Source organism: Bos grunniens, chromosome 19 (genome assembly GCF_055505025.1).
Source record: "Bos grunniens cultivar Pamir isolate PY7600 chromosome 19, Bosgru_T2T1.0, whole genome shotgun sequence".
Classification (NCBI taxonomy): Eukaryota; Metazoa; Chordata; class Mammalia; order Artiodactyla; family Bovidae; genus Bos; species Bos grunniens.
Window position 1 is genome coordinate 59,727,652 of NC_141183.1, and position 17,850 is coordinate 59,745,501.

The 17,850-nt window shown below is 38.4% G+C and overlaps 1 protein-coding gene across 1 annotated transcript; it reads right to left on the reverse strand.

The window, feature by feature from the left end:
• Positions 1–12,656: 12,656 nt before the first annotated feature.
• KIF2B (kinesin family member 2B) lies at positions 12,657–16,943 on the reverse strand. The gene has a single exon (XM_086355689.1). It carries the CDS (start codon positions 14,969–14,971, stop codon positions 12,770–12,772), a length of 2,202 nt encoding a protein of 733 aa, XP_086211815.1. The 5' UTR covers positions 14,972–16,943; the 3' UTR covers positions 12,657–12,769.
• Between the last annotated feature and the right edge of the window lie 907 nt (positions 16,944–17,850).

Here is a 17,850-nt window from a genome sequence, read left to right on the forward strand (position 1 = left end):
AGTAAATGTTGTAGAAATGGGAAGAAAACTCAATAGTACATGAGATTGTGTAAAGGAAGGAAGCAAATATGGGGTGATTCTGAGAGAGAAATTACACTGGAAAGGAAAGCAGGAACCTAGGCAGATTTATCAGGTCAAGAGTTTACTCCTCATATGGAGAACCTTTCAAAGTCTTTCACTAAGAGAATTTAAGGCTATGCTATATATATTAAAGAGTTCACAAGCTCACTCTGTTTATAATGAGGGAGAATGGATGATAACTGGGAGACAGACAAGACGGGAAGTAAAAGAAACAGTTTGAAGGCTTTTGCCATCAACCATGAGAGTAATAATTTCATGTATACCAAAGGAATGGCAGTGTGAATAGATGAGTTTGAGATATAGGTAAGAGGAAGATCAAGTGATGTCTTGACTATAAATGGTGATGATGAGCAAAGGAGGGGACATCAAAAAGACAGCAAGGTTTCTGATTGGGCAATCAGAACACAGAGAACATTTCTATTAGAAGCAGACATTAAAATGTCAGGTTTAGATTAAGGGTCAAACTTTTATGTAAAATTTTTAATGAGAAAGGTTTTGATTTTTAGCTTTTCATGTTAGCAATATATCTTCCTCTTCAGTATATTTAATTTCAGATTGGTCTATTGCCTTGGTAGCAGAATGTAGGCTGTGTTCAAGTCTTGGAATGAACTCTTGTAAACTACCTAACTTAGGGTAAATTACTAAACTTTGAGATAACATTTTAAAAAATCTGCTTACTTTTAGGAATACTGTCAAACTTGCTGAGCTGTTTTGAAAAGTCAGCAAGATAATATATTTAAAGTCCAAGACAAGTAAGCAAGTAAGGATTAGTTCTCAACTCTTAACCCTAATTTATGTTGATGTTCTTAATATTTCAAGTCTCTCCAAAGATGTGGATGCCCTTCTTTTTTATATGGTAAAAGGGACTTTGAAGATGTGATCAATGTTAAGGACTCAGAAGTGGAAATATTATCCTGGATTATTTAGGTGGATCCAATGTAATCACACGAAACTTTAAAAGCAAGGAGCCTTTTCCTACTGCATTGAGAGAGAAAGGGGAGAGACAGATGTCATGATAAAGAAAAATCAGAGAGTTGAGATACAACCTTGCTGGCTTTGGAAATGGAGGAAGGGGGCCATGAGCTAAGGAATGCATATTTACTGTAGAAGTTGGAAAAGGCCATAACATAGAGCCTTCAGAAAGAAACATAACATTGCCACTGCCAACACTCTGATTTTAGCCTCATGATACTAAACTTTCAGCCTGTAGAATGTGAGCTAATAAATGTGTGCTTTTTAAAAGACACTAGGTTAATAGTAATTTTTTATATCAACAGTAGAAACTTTGTATATACTGTCTTTATTAATATTAGTATAATTAACAAACTTTACATAAATAAAAGTGAATGGTAAATTTTTAAAACTGGGGACAAGGAGATATTTGGAAATAGCAAGATAAGAGGCCAGATATTCATATACTCTCAAATGGGTATGTGCTGCCCAACTTCTGACCTCAAATGCTCTTTACTCACTTGGGCATGTCAATGGGGACTTGCCCACTTGGCTGTTAAATCTCCTTCTTTTCTATTTTACAGGTATTTCCCTGGCCAAATGACTCAGCAGAGGGTGAGGAGGTGTCATGAGGATGTGAAATGTTTCCTCTACGTGATCTCAGACCAGAAAATAGTAGCCTCAGCATATGTTTTCATATATGTATGCAAAAGAAACAACCTGCCTTTCTACTCGAGTACAGGGCTGGAGAGAAGTGAGTGGCAGTGAAATAGCTTGGAAGAAGGGGGAAGGTAAGCTGGTGTAGAACTCTATGTGCTTCTTGTCCTGTACTGTCAGGACCAACTTTACATTGCAAGTTCTCTCTTGACACTTTCCACCGTTCCCACATAGATAAACCTCAAAGACATCTATGATGCTTTTTGAAGAAGGGTATGAAGGGCCAATGAATACTCAATTGAGTGCTGTAATGTTATAGAAGCTCAAAAGTAATCATAGAAAAAATAAATTTATAGATAACATATTTTAATTTTAAAAAGAGAGCTTGTTTTAATGTTATTCTCTAGTATTACACTTTGTGAGTCTCACATTTTCAAAGGATAACTTTTCCCCAAGATTATTATCAGTTTGATAATTTTCATTATTTTAGAGCTTTATTAAAAGTACAATATTTTGATGATAGGAGAAAATACTACTTTCAGGGGCCAGGACTCTAGGTAACAATTGGCAATATCCAATTTTCCCTTCTCCATCAGCAGTCCCTAGAGTTTCAGGTGAACAGAGCACCTCAAAATATAGATAGATCCACTGCTTAGAAGCCCTTTGAAGTCACATTAGGATTCTGGTTTCTAGTGCCTTGGAACATTATTATATCTTGGAAAATGCTCATAGTGTTATTTTCATGTTCCTTTAAAGGGTCCCATTTTGGGATTTTTCTTTTGTTGCAGGTTGAGGATAATTAAGCTTATTATTAATGTTGTACTCACACATGACCAGATGTGTACTCATGATCACTGAACTGGCCAATTATTTTTAAAAAGTTGTATCTAGTAAATGCTTCCTCACAAAATTAAACTCTTTCCTTCCCTAACTTACCTCAGTTATTTCACTGTCATTAGAAAAAGACTTGTTTAGATAGAGATTTACTTTTAAAATTTTTGCTTAATTGGATGATGGTGGGTGACATCTTCAAGAAACATAAGAGCTAGAAGGAAATTGATCACCTTCAGGTACAGCCTCATACTTTTATAGAAAATAGACTGTAGCTAAGATGGTACACAACTTTTCTAAATACATAGATTTAGCTGACAACAGACACAACAAGAGAGCAGAACTTGTTTTAAATTCAGAATTCAGTTTGGGCTTTCACAGATTTCAGTAAGTGTGTGTTTGAGTGATTTGTGGGGGGAAAAACACATCTATTGTACTATGTAATCAACTTTAAGAATTGTATTCCATATTTTTGTTGTCTTATTTCTGTCTCCCTGTTCTTAGCAACTAGACAGATCCTGGATGTTTTGAGTAGTGATTAAATGTTGGCACTCCTAAATAATCAGTTGGATTTGATTTTAAATTAAAAATAGATTTCTAGATATCATCTTTTTAAGACAACAGATTTCAAAAAGTTATTATTTTATAATTAACCATATAAAAAAGATAACATTTCTTTTGATTTTTAAACTCCATTTTGTATAACACTGAGCAATAGATGTCACTGTTTTGCCAAAATAAATAGCTACAGAATTATTCCATTTGATTTTTTTTCTTCATAAACAATCCTTGTGCTGAATAGATAAGTTACAAGGTTTTGGTAGAAAAATCTCAAACAGTAGCAGCATCTTTTAAATATTAATGTCTGGTAGTGTTTTCTCTGAAAAAACACACACACACACACATTAATATACTAATCCATTACTTTCTGAATCATTTTACATATAACTAATTTAAAGATTCTTATTTTGTACCTTTATATTAATATTTTGACAATTAGGTGTTATTACAAGGAGAATTAGAGTAAGTTTATTTGAGGGGTATGGGCTCAGGTCAGAGAAACAAATCTCTCAGAGTATCACTAATTGTATTTTAAGGCCATGTAATGTCTAATAGCTGTCTTGATTGACAGTGAATCTATACAAAATGGAAATTAGGGATAGCAAAGCCAAGAAAGAAGAGGTATTGAAAGTAATGTAGTTGGACCCAGTTGGACGGCAAAGTGATGGACTGTGTTCCAAATTTTATTGATGGAGTCAAGGCCACATTCAAATTTATATTAATTTTCCCTAAATGAATCAGAAGTTTTCAAGAAACTAAGGTGAAGTGGCTACAAAGATTGCAACAGGAAGATGACTTGGAAAAAACAGTAGGGAGTGTTCAGAAATTATTTAATGATAGTGTTTTGTCTTTTTTTTTCTTATACCTGAGACATATTGTGGAAGAAAATTAGCTTAAGGCAAAGAAAACTGTTAAAATTTAACTTCTGTTTCCTTAAGTTCTCTATTGATTATAACACATTCTGGCAAAGCCTAAGAAGAGTGTGCCTGATGCAAAAAAAAAAAAAAAAAGGAAGAATTCAACTTTTGTTGAATGAGCAACAGCCAGTCCCTGAATCTAAGATAATTGCATTTGTAAAGTGGTTTAGGATTTATGAAGCACTTTCACACTAATTATCCAGGCTTCTCTGTGACTCTTCAACCCATTACAAAATGGCTTCTCAACCAACAATTTCACTTAAGCTGATCTCTCAAATATTATTAATGACCCACAAATTGTCAAAAACCACCGACCTGCACGTAAGTCCTTATTCAATTCAACCACTGCTTTCTTCTCCCCCACCCCCCCAACCCCCAACACATAGTAAAGTGCTCTCTCCCCTTTAATTTCTCTCTTCCACTTTTTTCTGTACCACTTCCCCGCCTCCCCGGTTTTTCTACTACTTTTCTGACCTCTTCTTATTTTCTTTCTCTGACAATTTTCCACTGTTCTGTTCCTTAAATGTTTATGTTCTCAGATTTCTGCCTCTGATCCTTGTCTCTCTGAATGATTTTCTGAATGGTTATTTTGGTGGGAAACATTAAAGCTACTTTCTGTATAATTCACTATTCAACAAATAATCATTTCCTCTGTGTACTGAATGCTGTTTCAGGTTCTGGGCACACAGGAATCACTGGGAGTGTTACTGTCTCTTCCCCCAGGACTTTAGTCTTTTAGTTCATCAGTTAGGAAAAGGGCATGTGTGGGAATATACTGAGTAATAGATGGGTGCATATATACCTTCTCCTTCAAGGCCCTTATGCTTCAAATACATTGTATTCTGCTCTCAGTCCCTACCCTAGCAGCTAGGAAATTATGCAATCACACCTTTGAGGTCATTAACACAAAAGTTGAGGGGAAAAGAAATGGGTCAAAATACTAATGCTGAGTATTAGTTATACCTTTGCAACTGACAATAAAGATTATGGTCTTGCAAGAAAAGGATTTTAGAAGTGCAAGAGGACAGGTTTTGGGTTTTCTAAACAACAGAATATGGGATTCATGGCATAAAGTAAATTCTCTAACAACAGAGTTTTTTCTGCCTGCCTACCCAAATAAAATCCCATCACATCCTATTGAATGTGAGCAAACAAGAGACAGCCAAGCATAATCTATGTTCCCTTCCCTTTAAGCCATTTCCTAAAGGGTAGTGGTCAAACCCTACAATGATTTAAAGAGCCAAGGAGCAAAGTAGCCTATGTTCAGCTTGCTGGTTGGGTTCCTAGATTCTGACAACTCCTTAAGAATAGAAAAAGATGCATGTGACCAAGTGATGGCTGAATCCAAGCCTACGGAGCCTCAGGGCAGGTCTCTGGTAGGTGGCAGCTAAGACCCAAGTGTTTTCCTGTAGAGGTGACACTGGCAGAGAGGTGACAGTGGATGCCAAGGGGCCCGGGGGAGCCCTGTGGCTAAGACGGATTAGTAACCTAGCAGGCGTGCCATGGAGTTCTTGCTAGATGTCAGGGTGTCAGGTTGGATTCTCCTTCCTGGGCTCCTTCTGGGCTCAGAAATTCACATTTGAAGAGCTGGAATCACCAATGGTTATGACGTCCTTGTTTATTGATGTGGCAGTAAACGCTCCATTTCTCACTCATTCAAGACTTAGGGATGGATCAATTTGTGAAGGGTTCCTCTACCCTTTTGGCTAAATTAATCAACTTCTATATCCCCATAGCAATTTTTATATAGGATAGCACATTTTTAATATATATCTCTCAGTTGTGCAAGGCTTTGTCTCTCATTTAAATAAGTTCCTTAAAAGCAGGGCTGCTTATATGCCCATTTTTCTATCTTTATCATCTAGTACATAGAAGACTACCAATAAAATCTTATTTTATTGAACATTTTTATGCTGATTCTCCAAAATCACTCTGTATGAATACTGTTTTTGTTTTGTTTTGTTTGGTTTGGTTTTTATAGCAGATTTGAAAATAATGAAGAATGCAGACTGTCAAATTACTTGTTTGAAGTCACATAGCTACAAGGTGGCAAAGCTTTAGACAAAGACAAAATGTCTGACTCTAAATCTGAATTGTTACTCAGCTCATTCGGTTTCCAATCTTGGCATTTAGAACTGTGGTCAGTAGTTGTATAAGATCCGCAATTTAGGTTTGCTCATGTGGCCCAGACCAGTCTTCTCTTTCTTGTCCTCACAAATCTCTTGTCAAACCTAAACCTCAGATGCTTATTATAATAACTGGTTCTGTGTTGTAATTTTTGTTTTAAAATTGATTATTTCAGGGTAAAACCCTCTGTACTTATTGCTTTGATGACTTCTCCCATTTTCCCCTTTGGATTATCCCATTCATTTCCTCAGTTGCCTTTAGCAGCCCTGTATTCTAGCTCTTACATGTTCAGGATGACCTCAAACACAGGTACAGTAGGCAGCCAGAGTCTATCCAATTTTATATTCAATTGTCAACTTGGTTCAATATCTTCTACAAGCCACTGTTTTTTATAATTTCTGAGATTACTTTAAGATTAGAAAGAAAATGCCATAAATATAGAAAAAAATCACTTTTTAGATAAAATACATGTTAAGATTTTCTGTCAACAGTTTCTTTCCTGGGGAATAAAAAGAATTGCACAAAATATTCATAAATGATAGGTTTGCCTTGAGGATAATATTCAACACTTTGAATAGCAATTTTGACACTTATTTAGTAAGCAACACATGCTAGAAACTATGTTTCTGTTATTAGAATGATATTTTAAATCAGTAATCAAATTGAAAAGGAAAAATAATTCTCATTTAATCAGCATGTAAATATTTATCTAGGACTATCATACTATTTCATTATGTAGATTGTTAAGAATAACCTTACTGAGACGACCAATAGAATAATAGTATAAAAAACTTACTATCACATTAATGGTGCAAATGAGAATTTGAAATTTTAAAGCCCTAAGTTCAGTATTTTAAAAGCAGTTTTGTTAAGTGTAAGTTCAGGCAGCAAGTCAAAATAAGTGTGTCCACTACAAGAATGAAGACAAGCTACTTTAACTAATAGTAAAGCATAACTTGTAATTGGTATGTCAACTTTTTTGTGTGCAAGTTTCCGAAGAATTGAAAGTATTTACCATTCTTGCTTTAGAAGCTTTGACATTTTCTGAAAAATATTAAAGCATTAATTTACTTTGCAATCCTCTTTGTTAACTTCAAGTCATCTGTGTGAACTGTCAGCAACTCTCTTTTAGTAGACCCCAATTAACTTACTTTCTGAGTTTTTTCATTTATATAATATCTTATTTTCTAATATTCATATTAAATGTTATGCTTTGTGTTTTGAGACAATTTCAAGTACCAGGTATATTCTTAGAAAAAAAAATTAACACTAGTAGAAGTATGAATGTGTACTTGTTAAGGAAGAATGGCAACTCAACAGAAATAATTATGCTAAGACTGATTTGTTAGCAATTGCTTTTTTACTAAAAGAGAAATTTTTAAGTTTTACTCTGCAGATATAAGACTCCATGGGAAAAAAATATATAACCATACATGTAAAACTGTATGTATATGTATGTGCATTCACACAAAATAAATAAATTTGTGTACACAGTCTTTCCAGTGGAGGAGTTAAGTATATCTACAGGTTTTGCTCTAAAAAATTTGGGCCATTTGTGCTCAACTTCCAAATCTGTAATAGACAAGCAAAAATAAGATAAAAAGCCACTAGATGACTCAGTGGTAAAGCATCTGCCTGCCAATGCAGGAGGTGCAGGAGACATGGGTTCAATCTCTGGGTCCAGAAGATACCTTGGAGGAGGAAAAGGCAACCCCCTCCAGTACTTTTGCCTGGAGAATGCTATGGACAGAGGAGACTGGCAGTCTACAGTCCATAGGGTCACAAAGAGTTGAACATGACTGAGACTGAGCAAATATATATATATATACTCATATATATATATATTCATATATATATATTCATATATATATTCATATATATATATTCAAGTATATATATATATGGCAAATGATACATTCAGCATTAGCCTGTAGCCTTTGTAACCACTTCCCTAACTTAGTTACTTATGTTGATATGCTGCTCTTATTTGCTTGCTAAACTTAACGTAGAATAAAAACTCTCTTTAGCTTGGTTGAGATTGATTAGAATTTATTGTAAGAAATGTTATTGATATGTAGTTTTTTCTACAATATCATGTATAAAATGCATAAATAATGTTTTATATATATATATATCAACAAATTATCAAGCTACATTATTAAGGGCACAACAAAGTTAAAATTACCAAATACAACAGTTTAGGAAGGCGTAAAACAACAAAGAGACATCATTTTGCTGACAAAGGTCCATATAGTAAAAGCTATGGTTTTCCCAATAGTTGTGTATCCATGTGAGAGTTGGACCATAAAGAAGGTTGGGCATTGAAGAATTGATGCTTTCGAACAGTGTGGTGCTGGAGAAGACTCTTGAGAGTCCCTTGAACAGTAAGGAGATCAAACCAGTCAATCCTAAAGGAAATCCATCCTGATTATTCATTGGCAGTGACCACTGGCAGGATTGATGATGAAATAGAAGCTCCAGAACTTTGGCCACCTGATACTAAGAGCTGACTCACTGGAAAAAACCCTGATGCTGAGATTGAGGGCAAGAGAAGAGGGTTACAGAAGATGAGAGAGTTGCATGGCATCATCAACTCAATGGACATGAGTTTCAGCAAACTCTGGGAGATACTGAAGGATGGGGAAGCCTGGTGTGCTGAAGCCTATGGGGTCACAAAGAGTAGATCACGACTGAGCTACTGAACAACAACAACAACAAACCAAAGGAAGTCAGGACATAAAGGAACAGAGATCTATAGAGATGGAATACAGATTAGCATTGTCTAGGGATAGGAAGTAGGAGGTAGCTCAGAGGTAAAAGAATCCACCTGACAATGCAGGAGACACTGGAGAGGTGGGCTCCTGGGTTGATTACTTGGTCAGGAATATTCCCTGGAGGTGGAAATTGCAACTCACTCCAGTATTCTTGCCTGGAAAAATCTCAGGGACAGAGGGGCCTGGAGGGTTACAGTCCATGGAATCTCAAAGAGTCAGACATGACTGAGCATGCACACATTCCACTGCACAAATAACCAGTAAGCATATGTAAAGATGTTCAGCATTAGTCATTAGGAGAAAAAAAATTGAAACCATAATGAGATACTTTTGCACACACATCAGAAAGTGTAAAGTTAGAGCTTTAAAGCTAATAATACTAAATGTAGGCCAACACAAAATGCTGGTGGTTGTCTAAAATTAAAACAAGTCCTTTGGAAAACTCCTTGGCTTGACCTATTATGTTGATTATACATATATTATGGATCCAAGAATTCCTTTCCTAGGCCTCTTAACATATAAATGTTCACCAAAGAACACATATAATAATGCTCATACATCATTATTAATTGCTTAAAGCAGAATAACTTAAGTTTCCTCAAGAGTAAATTTTATAAAATATGAGCTATTTATGCAATGGAACACTATAGAACAATGTAAAAATGACAAGTCACAGATGATTTTGAATAAAAAAAATAAAACAGAGATGCAAGAGTACCTAGTATATGATCCTACCCATATTCAAAAAGTACAGTTTTTCTCTAAAGAGGGAAACTTATCTATGATGATTTTGGTCAGAATACTCCTTACCTTTGATTAGAAAATGAGTGAAACGATCCACGAACACTGGTTATGTTCTCTATCTGGTTAAGTGTGGTGGTCATTTAGGAATATTCACTTCATAAACATTTGTGGAATTGTATAGTTAAGATTTATGCACTTCGCTGTTATACTTCTTTAAAAATAAAATACAAAAAAAATGATATTATTGGTATTAGGATGTTGAAACTCCTAGCAGACTATTAACTTTTATGTGTGGTAGAGAGCAAGGGGAGATGTGTGTCGTAATAGAATAAGGACAATGACAATAATAAGAATAAAAATGAGTGAGTCTTTGGCATAAAAAAAATAGGAGAGCAGAATGAAAATAAAGTCACCGTCTAATCTTTTGAAATAGGTGAGATAATTACCCAGGTTCACATAGAAAGAACTAGCTCAGTGTAGCTAAATTACTTGCCTAAAATCACAGATATCTGTATTATAGAACTGGGATTAGACTCTTAAAACCAGTTCTAAGATCTTATTCTTAACTGGGATGTGATTAACCCCATCTTTTTCACTAATTACAAAAGTACTGATTAAAAACATCTCATTTTGAAGGGAAGGCTATCATTTGTTAAGGGATGATAGAGTTTGTTCCAAAGTTCTGTTTGGTTTAATGATAATAATATATGGCTTTACCTATGAAACTGTTCTCCTCAGAATGAGACTTGACCCCACCGTGGCCAGACTCAAACTCAGCCAAAACCCACAGTAATGAAACTCAGGTTCTTGATGTCTCATTGCAGAACGAATTCAGTGAGAGACAAAGTGATAGATAAGAAAAGGATTTATTCAGAGAGAAACACACTCCACAGATAGAGTGTGGGCCATCACAGAGGGCAAGTATGGTGGCCTTGAAATGTGGTGTGGTTAGTTTTAATGGGCTGGGTAATTTCATAAGCTAATGAGTGGGAGGATTATTCCAACTATTTTGGGGAAGGGATGGAGATTTACAGGAATTGGGCCACCACCCACTTCTTGGTCTTTTGATGGTGCCCGGGAACTGTCACAGTGTCTCTGGGTGTACCATTTATCTCACTGATTAAAGATCAAGGTCCAATGGAAGTTGACTTATCTTCAGCCTGTTTGATTCTAATCTGTTTATATTGTGTCCTTAGAGTATATCATTCTTCCAAAAGTTGTTCCCTACCCCCTCCCCTCCTGTTTTAGCAGACGGAAAAAATATCTAATAGCCATAATATCGATTAACTACTGAGGACCATGTTTCCAAAGATCCTGATGAAACCAGGATGAAACCCGATGGCTTTTGCTAGGACATTACCATTCTATTCCTCTGTCACTGGGACTTTCCAGGAAAGAATACTGGAGTGGGTTGCCATTTCCTTCTCTGGGGGATCTTCCCCACCCAGGAACTGAACCCACATCTTGTGTCTCCTCCATTGCAGGTGGATTCCTTACCTGCTGAGCCATCTGGGAAGCCCACTCTCTGGCAGAAGTTTGGTTTTCCTTTGTAACAGTAAGGCCTCTGCAATTTTGGAGGAAAATATTTGAAAAGAATAGGCACATCTGCCAAAAGTAGTAAAGGAATTTGGGCACTAATTTTTTTGTGTTTCAGGTTTCCCTACTCCACCATTCAATTTCTTTGCAAATAATTCATTTTTTTTTTTCTTCAAAAAAGAGTTTGGAACTGCTAGACTTGGAACCAAAAGATCTTTATTATAGCATTCCAGAGGTGTTTGCTGAAGGTAAGTGTGCATTAGATTATTTATTATATTTATATTTACATATCAAATTAGCTGCTGCTTCTTTTTGCGAAAGAATGGACTTTGTGATCCTTGAATCAGGAAAATATTCTCATTATACAATTAAACTAGGGCAATGATATTTACCACATTCTTACTACATTCCCTATGCAGTCTTAATGGGAAACGCCCCACTTCAGGACAGAACTTTCCTATTTTTCTGGCTTATTCACTACCCTAACTCCTAACTTGATGGGACAAAGCTTTTTATAGGAATCACGTAAGCACAAAATTTGGTAAGGTGAGAAGAAAAAAAAAAAAAGAAAGAAAACAAAATATTAAGACACTATAGTTAGTAATGCAATGCTTCTGCAACACAACACTTAATTTTATCACTCCCAGGAAGCACAGTACTTTGTGATTTCACCTCAAAGATTAAAAACAAAATCTTCTCAATTCTAGGCTCTCATACAAAGCCTCAAAGAAAATCTCTCCCTGCTCCACTCCCACCTCCCTAGTATATCTAGAGCTTAGAAACCATTTGAATCTACCCACCAGTGTAGGAGAAAAAGACTCGTGCAAAGGCATTATTGCTGCTGCTAAGTCCAACTCTGTGCGACCCCATAGACAGCAGCCCACCAGGCTCCCCCGTCCCTGAGATTCTCCAGGCAAGAACACTGGAGTGGGTTGCCATTTCCTTCTCTAATGCATGAAAGTGAAAAGTGAAAGTGAAGTCGCTCAGTCCTGTCTGACTCTTAGCGACCCCATGGACTGCAGTCCACCAGGCTCCTCCATCCACAGGATTTTCCAGGCAAGAGTACTGGAGTGGGTTGCCATTGCCTTCTCCTTCTCAACCCCAGTACTGCTGATATTTTCAACAGGATCATTATTTGTTATATATTTGATTTGATATATATTTTGATTTGTTATATATTTGACTTTATATATATATTATCTGATAATAATTTCAACAGGATAATTATTTGAAGGCTATTCCGTGTATTGTAGGATGTTTAACAGCATCTCTGGCCTTCTACTAGTATCATTCTATACTCTAGTATCCTAGTGATAGTCTAGTACCACCACTCTTCTCATACCCAATTCTGACAAATGAAAATGTTTCCAGACATTGCCAATTGTCCCTAGGGAGTAAAATGGTTCCAAGTCACAAACCACTGTCCTACAGAATAAAAATAAATTACAGAAATACAGAAGAAAAAAAAAAGAGGACATTTCTCACAGCCATATTTAAAGAGGTTTTAAACCTTCCAGGAGGATCTTTCTATCCAGATCATTTAGACAATTTTCTTTTATAAGAAACTTAGAAACTGCAGCACTGTATTCATCATTTCAGGTCTGATCTCTCACCATTGACTTCCCCATGCCTGCTCTCCTTTTGAAGGTCAGCTTGTAATAATTTCAGTTTCCTTCGAATCTCAGTCAGAATATCTATTTTCTTCTCCAAAATGGACAATAACTGGGCAATGCAAAAGTCAACATTGCAGTTTACTTCATCAGATGTATCCTGGATTTTATTATCTGGCCATTGGCTTGCTTCCTTCCAGGAAATTGTTGTATCCACTAATGGAGAGGACAGCACTTTGATTTCTTCAGTCTCTTTCTCCTCCTCACTCTGTAGGCAAGGTATTCTAATAAATTCATCCCCCTGAAGGGACATTTCTGAATTTCTAATGTGATTTTCCAACACCCTTGGCATTTCACGTTCAGCAGGATAAAGACAATGATGGCGAGGCCTTAAATTTAAAGTTATTTCTTTTACTCTATTTGCATATCTTAAAGTGTTGAGGGTATTTTCACAAGAGGCCATCCCTGGAGAGATAGTAGCAATCATGCAAGTGGAGGAGTTCTGGCCTATAAAGGAGTCCCGGAGCACCTGTGTCAGCTTGCTGGCTCTGAATGGGGTATGAGACTTGTTCTGACCCAAAGCTCGGATGCATTCTTTGAGTGCCAGGAGACTCTTATTAATCTCTGCTCCTTCCAGCTGTCTTTTCCGGTTGGCCTTGGCAGTATCTGCTCCTCTTTCATTCCCAGCTAAGTCAACAAGGGAAAACTTGCCATGCAGTTTCCCTCGAGACTTTAAAATGATCTGGAACACCACGTGGCTCCTGGAAGAGTGGGCATTGACTGATGTCTGTCCTGAAGTCCGGCAACTGTTCCCTAGTTCCACGAGGTTCAGCATGTCTTCCACACAACACACCTCCTGCTCCTGCAGCCCGACTACCTGGATTTGTTGACTGCCATCCTCAAGGACTTGCAGCTTCTTCTTCCAGTTCAACAAGTCATACACCTTTCCCCCATAAATCTCAAAAAACGTCCCATAGACTTTGAGGTCCAGCTTCTCATATGCGGAAGTTTTCAGTAAGAGGAAAACATCCTGTGCCACCATGGCGTAAATGCCTTTAGAACAATCTTGGTCTCTTCCCGAAAAGCCTCCGCCCATAGTGTGCGTTTTCCCGCTGCCTGTCTGTCCATAGGCAAAGCAGGTGGCCATGCCATGGCGGAAGATGGACTCAACCAACGGCTGGGCAGTAAATTGATACACCAACTCGTTGGAGGCGGTGTCGTCAAAAGCATGGTCGAAGCAAAAGGTCTGGTTCTCCAGGTAGCGAGTGAGGTCCACCTTCTGCTTGGACTCGTGCACCATGACCACGTTGTCCGAGGGGATGGTGACGATATCTAGGTCCTCCTGCGTGGCCTCCTGCCGGTTGAGAGGCCGCTTCCTCACACAGACGCAGATGCGGCGGCCGTCCCGCGGTTCAGGGCCGGAAATCCGGCCCCCGCGCAGGCGCCGGCGGCACTCCTCGATCAGGCGCCGGATCTCATAGTGGGCATTTCCAGTATCTGCGTCCCGGGCGCGCTGGGCACGAATCTCGCGGTGCAGCCGTCGGCGCCTCTCGCGCTGCTTCTGCAGTTTCTCAATTTCTCGTAGGCAGGCAGATTTCCGCTGTGTCATCAGGCAAGGGCTACTGGGAACTCTTACGGCCAGGCTGTCCCCCGAGGGCGTTTCGTTTCTCTGGGGGATCTTCCCAGCCCACCGCGCGGCTGTTCGCTGGTCCCCGATAACGGAAGGGGGCGCCAGAGACACGGAGCGCGAAGCCCTGCCCTGCGCGGTGGGCCCAGCCAAGGCCAGAGCTGGATTCAGCAGGAATATGGTCTCTAAAGCAACCTTTTTGCCTTTTTTGACTCCTTTTTCGGCCCACTCTACCGTGACCCAAGCGTTGTCCCGTTTGACCTCTGTGACCACTGCGAGATGGATTCTCCCATCGGTGCGCTGGATCGCCACGCTGATGCCCGCTTGGAGGTGTCCGAAATGCGGCTTCACAGGTGTCAAGGACGAGAGGCGCGGGGTGAGAGGGCGGAATAACTGGCTGGCCATAGCGCGTGATGGCGGTGTCAGGGCTTGCCCCCTGCCTTGTGGTTGGAGCAGCAGGACCGGAGCCCAGATCAGTCTGAAGCTCCCAGAGTACTGAGTGCGCGCCTGGTTTGCATCTGCCTTTGTGAGCACTAGGCCTTGGCCTGGAGCCATTTGCGTCACAAAGGGATGGGGAGAAAAGGCAGCGGAGCCTGGGACATCTAGTGGAGAGTGCCGGGGTGGGGGGTGGAAATCACTTCTCTCATGATGCTAGGTGCTAGGTGCAGAAGCAGCTGGAATAGAGCAATTGCCCTCTGTCACTGAGACTATAGCACTAAGAATTGGGAGTAGGGTGTGTATTCCACGGATATTTGTGCCTACGATTCAAAAATATCCATTTTCTCCTGCAGTCTTGACCTGCAATCTCAAAGCTAAGTGCTTTGAGTTTGAGATCCAGTGAATGTTACCTTTAGCTTCACAACCTTCCAGTGAACAGTGGGAACAAGGAAGGTAGAGCTGTTTGCAAATTACAGTCTTCAAGGAGAGGATCCCAGACAGATTTCCTCAGACTTGGCATCTTTCTTCTGTCCCTCCCCTGCTTCACAACTTAACAATCACAACTTAAAGTTATTCCTTTTTAATGGGATTTCTCATTACAAAATCAAAATGAGTTGACTGGAATGGGTTCTGGTGGTAATTTGCTAATATGAAACTTCCTTTGGTGCAGCATCTGGGTTTGCAAACGTAAGATGTTTATCACATTCTGAGTGGTTCTGACAGCTATAAAGTGAGTTGTACTCATTGCAGTCACCACTATTTTTTAGATTATTTCAGTAATTAACTTTCCAAACTCCTTCAGTAATTACACTTCTGGCCTCATTATCCATAATTTGGAAAGGAGTGGTGTTTGGTGGAAAGAGGTACTTCATCTTATACCCACTCCTTACCCTACAGTGTATATGTGTCCTTGAGGAGTTGTGGGTGGGCCAAGGGGGGCTCGTGGAATGGGAGATGGGAAGGCAGCTAAAATGCTCAGAGGCAGTATATTCTGGCAAGGTTGCAATTTTTTTTTTTTTTCTACAAAAAACAACAAAATTTACATCAACTGCCAGGAAGGCCAAGAGGATTAAGGTGACACTTTGTGTTGAACTTTCTTTTCCCCCAAGTGCCACGTTGCCTTTTGGGCCCTGAGTGGGGGGAGGGGGGTGTTGGTAATTGCATGGACAGTTTCATAGTAGCATGAAGTGTCCTTACAACTCTCCCTGGGACCTAGTAACATATGGAAATAAGTTCTTATAAACTGATTTTTTTTTAAGTGGAAATTTTTTGAAAAGAAAAATTTTTTTAAAAAGAAGTTGCAGGGGAGTGGTATTGGATAAGTTGGGTAATTATCTCCCTTCAGGTAGATAGTGAATGTCAATGAAAGGATGGGAGAGAGGGTTTTACCTAGTCACGATTTTATGATTATTAGTTTTATTTGCCCAATTATTGATATATAAAGTTATGCTTTAAATCATTTTTCTTTTTTGGTCTAAAGGACTTTAGTGAAATGTTTTAATCTCTCTTTTTTATTAATTTAAATTATTATTTTTGAAATACTGCTGCTTTAGAGTGCTTAATAGTTGTTTTTTTTTTTTTTTTATTCTTTACTTTTGAAAAAGCTAGTCTTCTCTCAAAATTATGAAATCTAGAGCTTCTCTCAGTTAGCTCTATTTTTACAACTAAACCAGTAGCTTTGCAGATGGCTAGGTCTGTGGGGAGGTGCACAAATCAGAGACTAAAGTTTAATTTGCTGTCAAGCATACCCATAAAGTTCTTTTTAGCCATTTCAGGGGTTTTCCCCCTCAGTTCTCTTCTCTCTTAAATAGTTTCCTTTGGGTATCTCATTTGTTACCACAATTTAATTTTTTTTAATTTGGAGATTCATATATATATATATATAGAGAGAGAGAGAGAGAGAGAAGAAAGGAGAGAGACATACCTCTTAGGTGTTTTGAATTTCCCTTAGTCACTTTAGCATCTAACCACTAACAGAAGTGTGAAATAGACCTTTGACTTCTTCTTCCTCTTCAGCCCATGCTGATTTGCAGTTAGGTAGTCCTTGCCCAGTCTCTAGAAGTCTTCTGTAACTGGCATTTTTTAGTCTCCCAGCCAATTATTGTATCATCTTATTTCCATGGGCAATTTCATCCAGTGAGGAACTCAACCTATTTCTCACATTGCCCCTAGAGTTAATTTAATTACTTGCTTACAGATGTTTTAGTAGCTCTCTATCGTCTTAATACAATACACATTCCAGAAGAGGGAACGTCATGCAGTATGCCATCTTGCAGTACTTTTTCGTCCTCAAACTTTCCCACTGTCCACAGGTAGTCTAAAGTTGAGCAATACTGAGGATCTCGAGGTTCTTCAAGCATGACATTTTCTTTCAAATTACTAATGTCTAGTCCAGTGGTTCTCAGTATTATGGTACATGTAACTCACCTACAGAGCTTGTTAGAACACAAATTGTTGGGCCCCATCCTAGAGGTTCTGATTTAGTGAGTCTGAGGTATGAAACTGAGAATTTGCATATCTGACAAGTTCTCAGGTGAAGCTGATACTACCCAGGTCTGGGACACACACTTTGAGAAGTACTTTTTCTGTCCTCTGACTGAAATAGCCTCTCTATACCACCTTGTTTCTTTGAAATCTCCAGTCACACACACACACACACACACAGATATATACATATATGAAATGCTTACCATATTCTATTTCCTATGTCAGAAGAACCTTATTCTCAAGGAACTATTCACATTTTGTTCTATGTAGCAGCTAAGAAGCCCATGCCTTAACAAACAACTGATACAACAATGACTTCATTTGGAATCCCCTTTGTTCAAAAGCCATAAATATAGATATAGGGTAGTGTGGGAAGAAGTAAGCACAGGAGATGAGTTTAGTATTTTCATTATTAATTACAAGTGTATTCCCCAGCTGGGGTCTGCCAGAGTTACTTTATAGGAGGCAATGTTATTTCTAATCTCATTTTAGATACAAACCTCCCAGGA

Coding starts and splice junctions, on each gene's coding strand:
- KIF2B (XM_086355689.1), bottom strand. CDS start 14,971: ATGGCTCCAGGCCAAGGCCTAGTGCTCACAAAGGCAGATGCAAACCAG.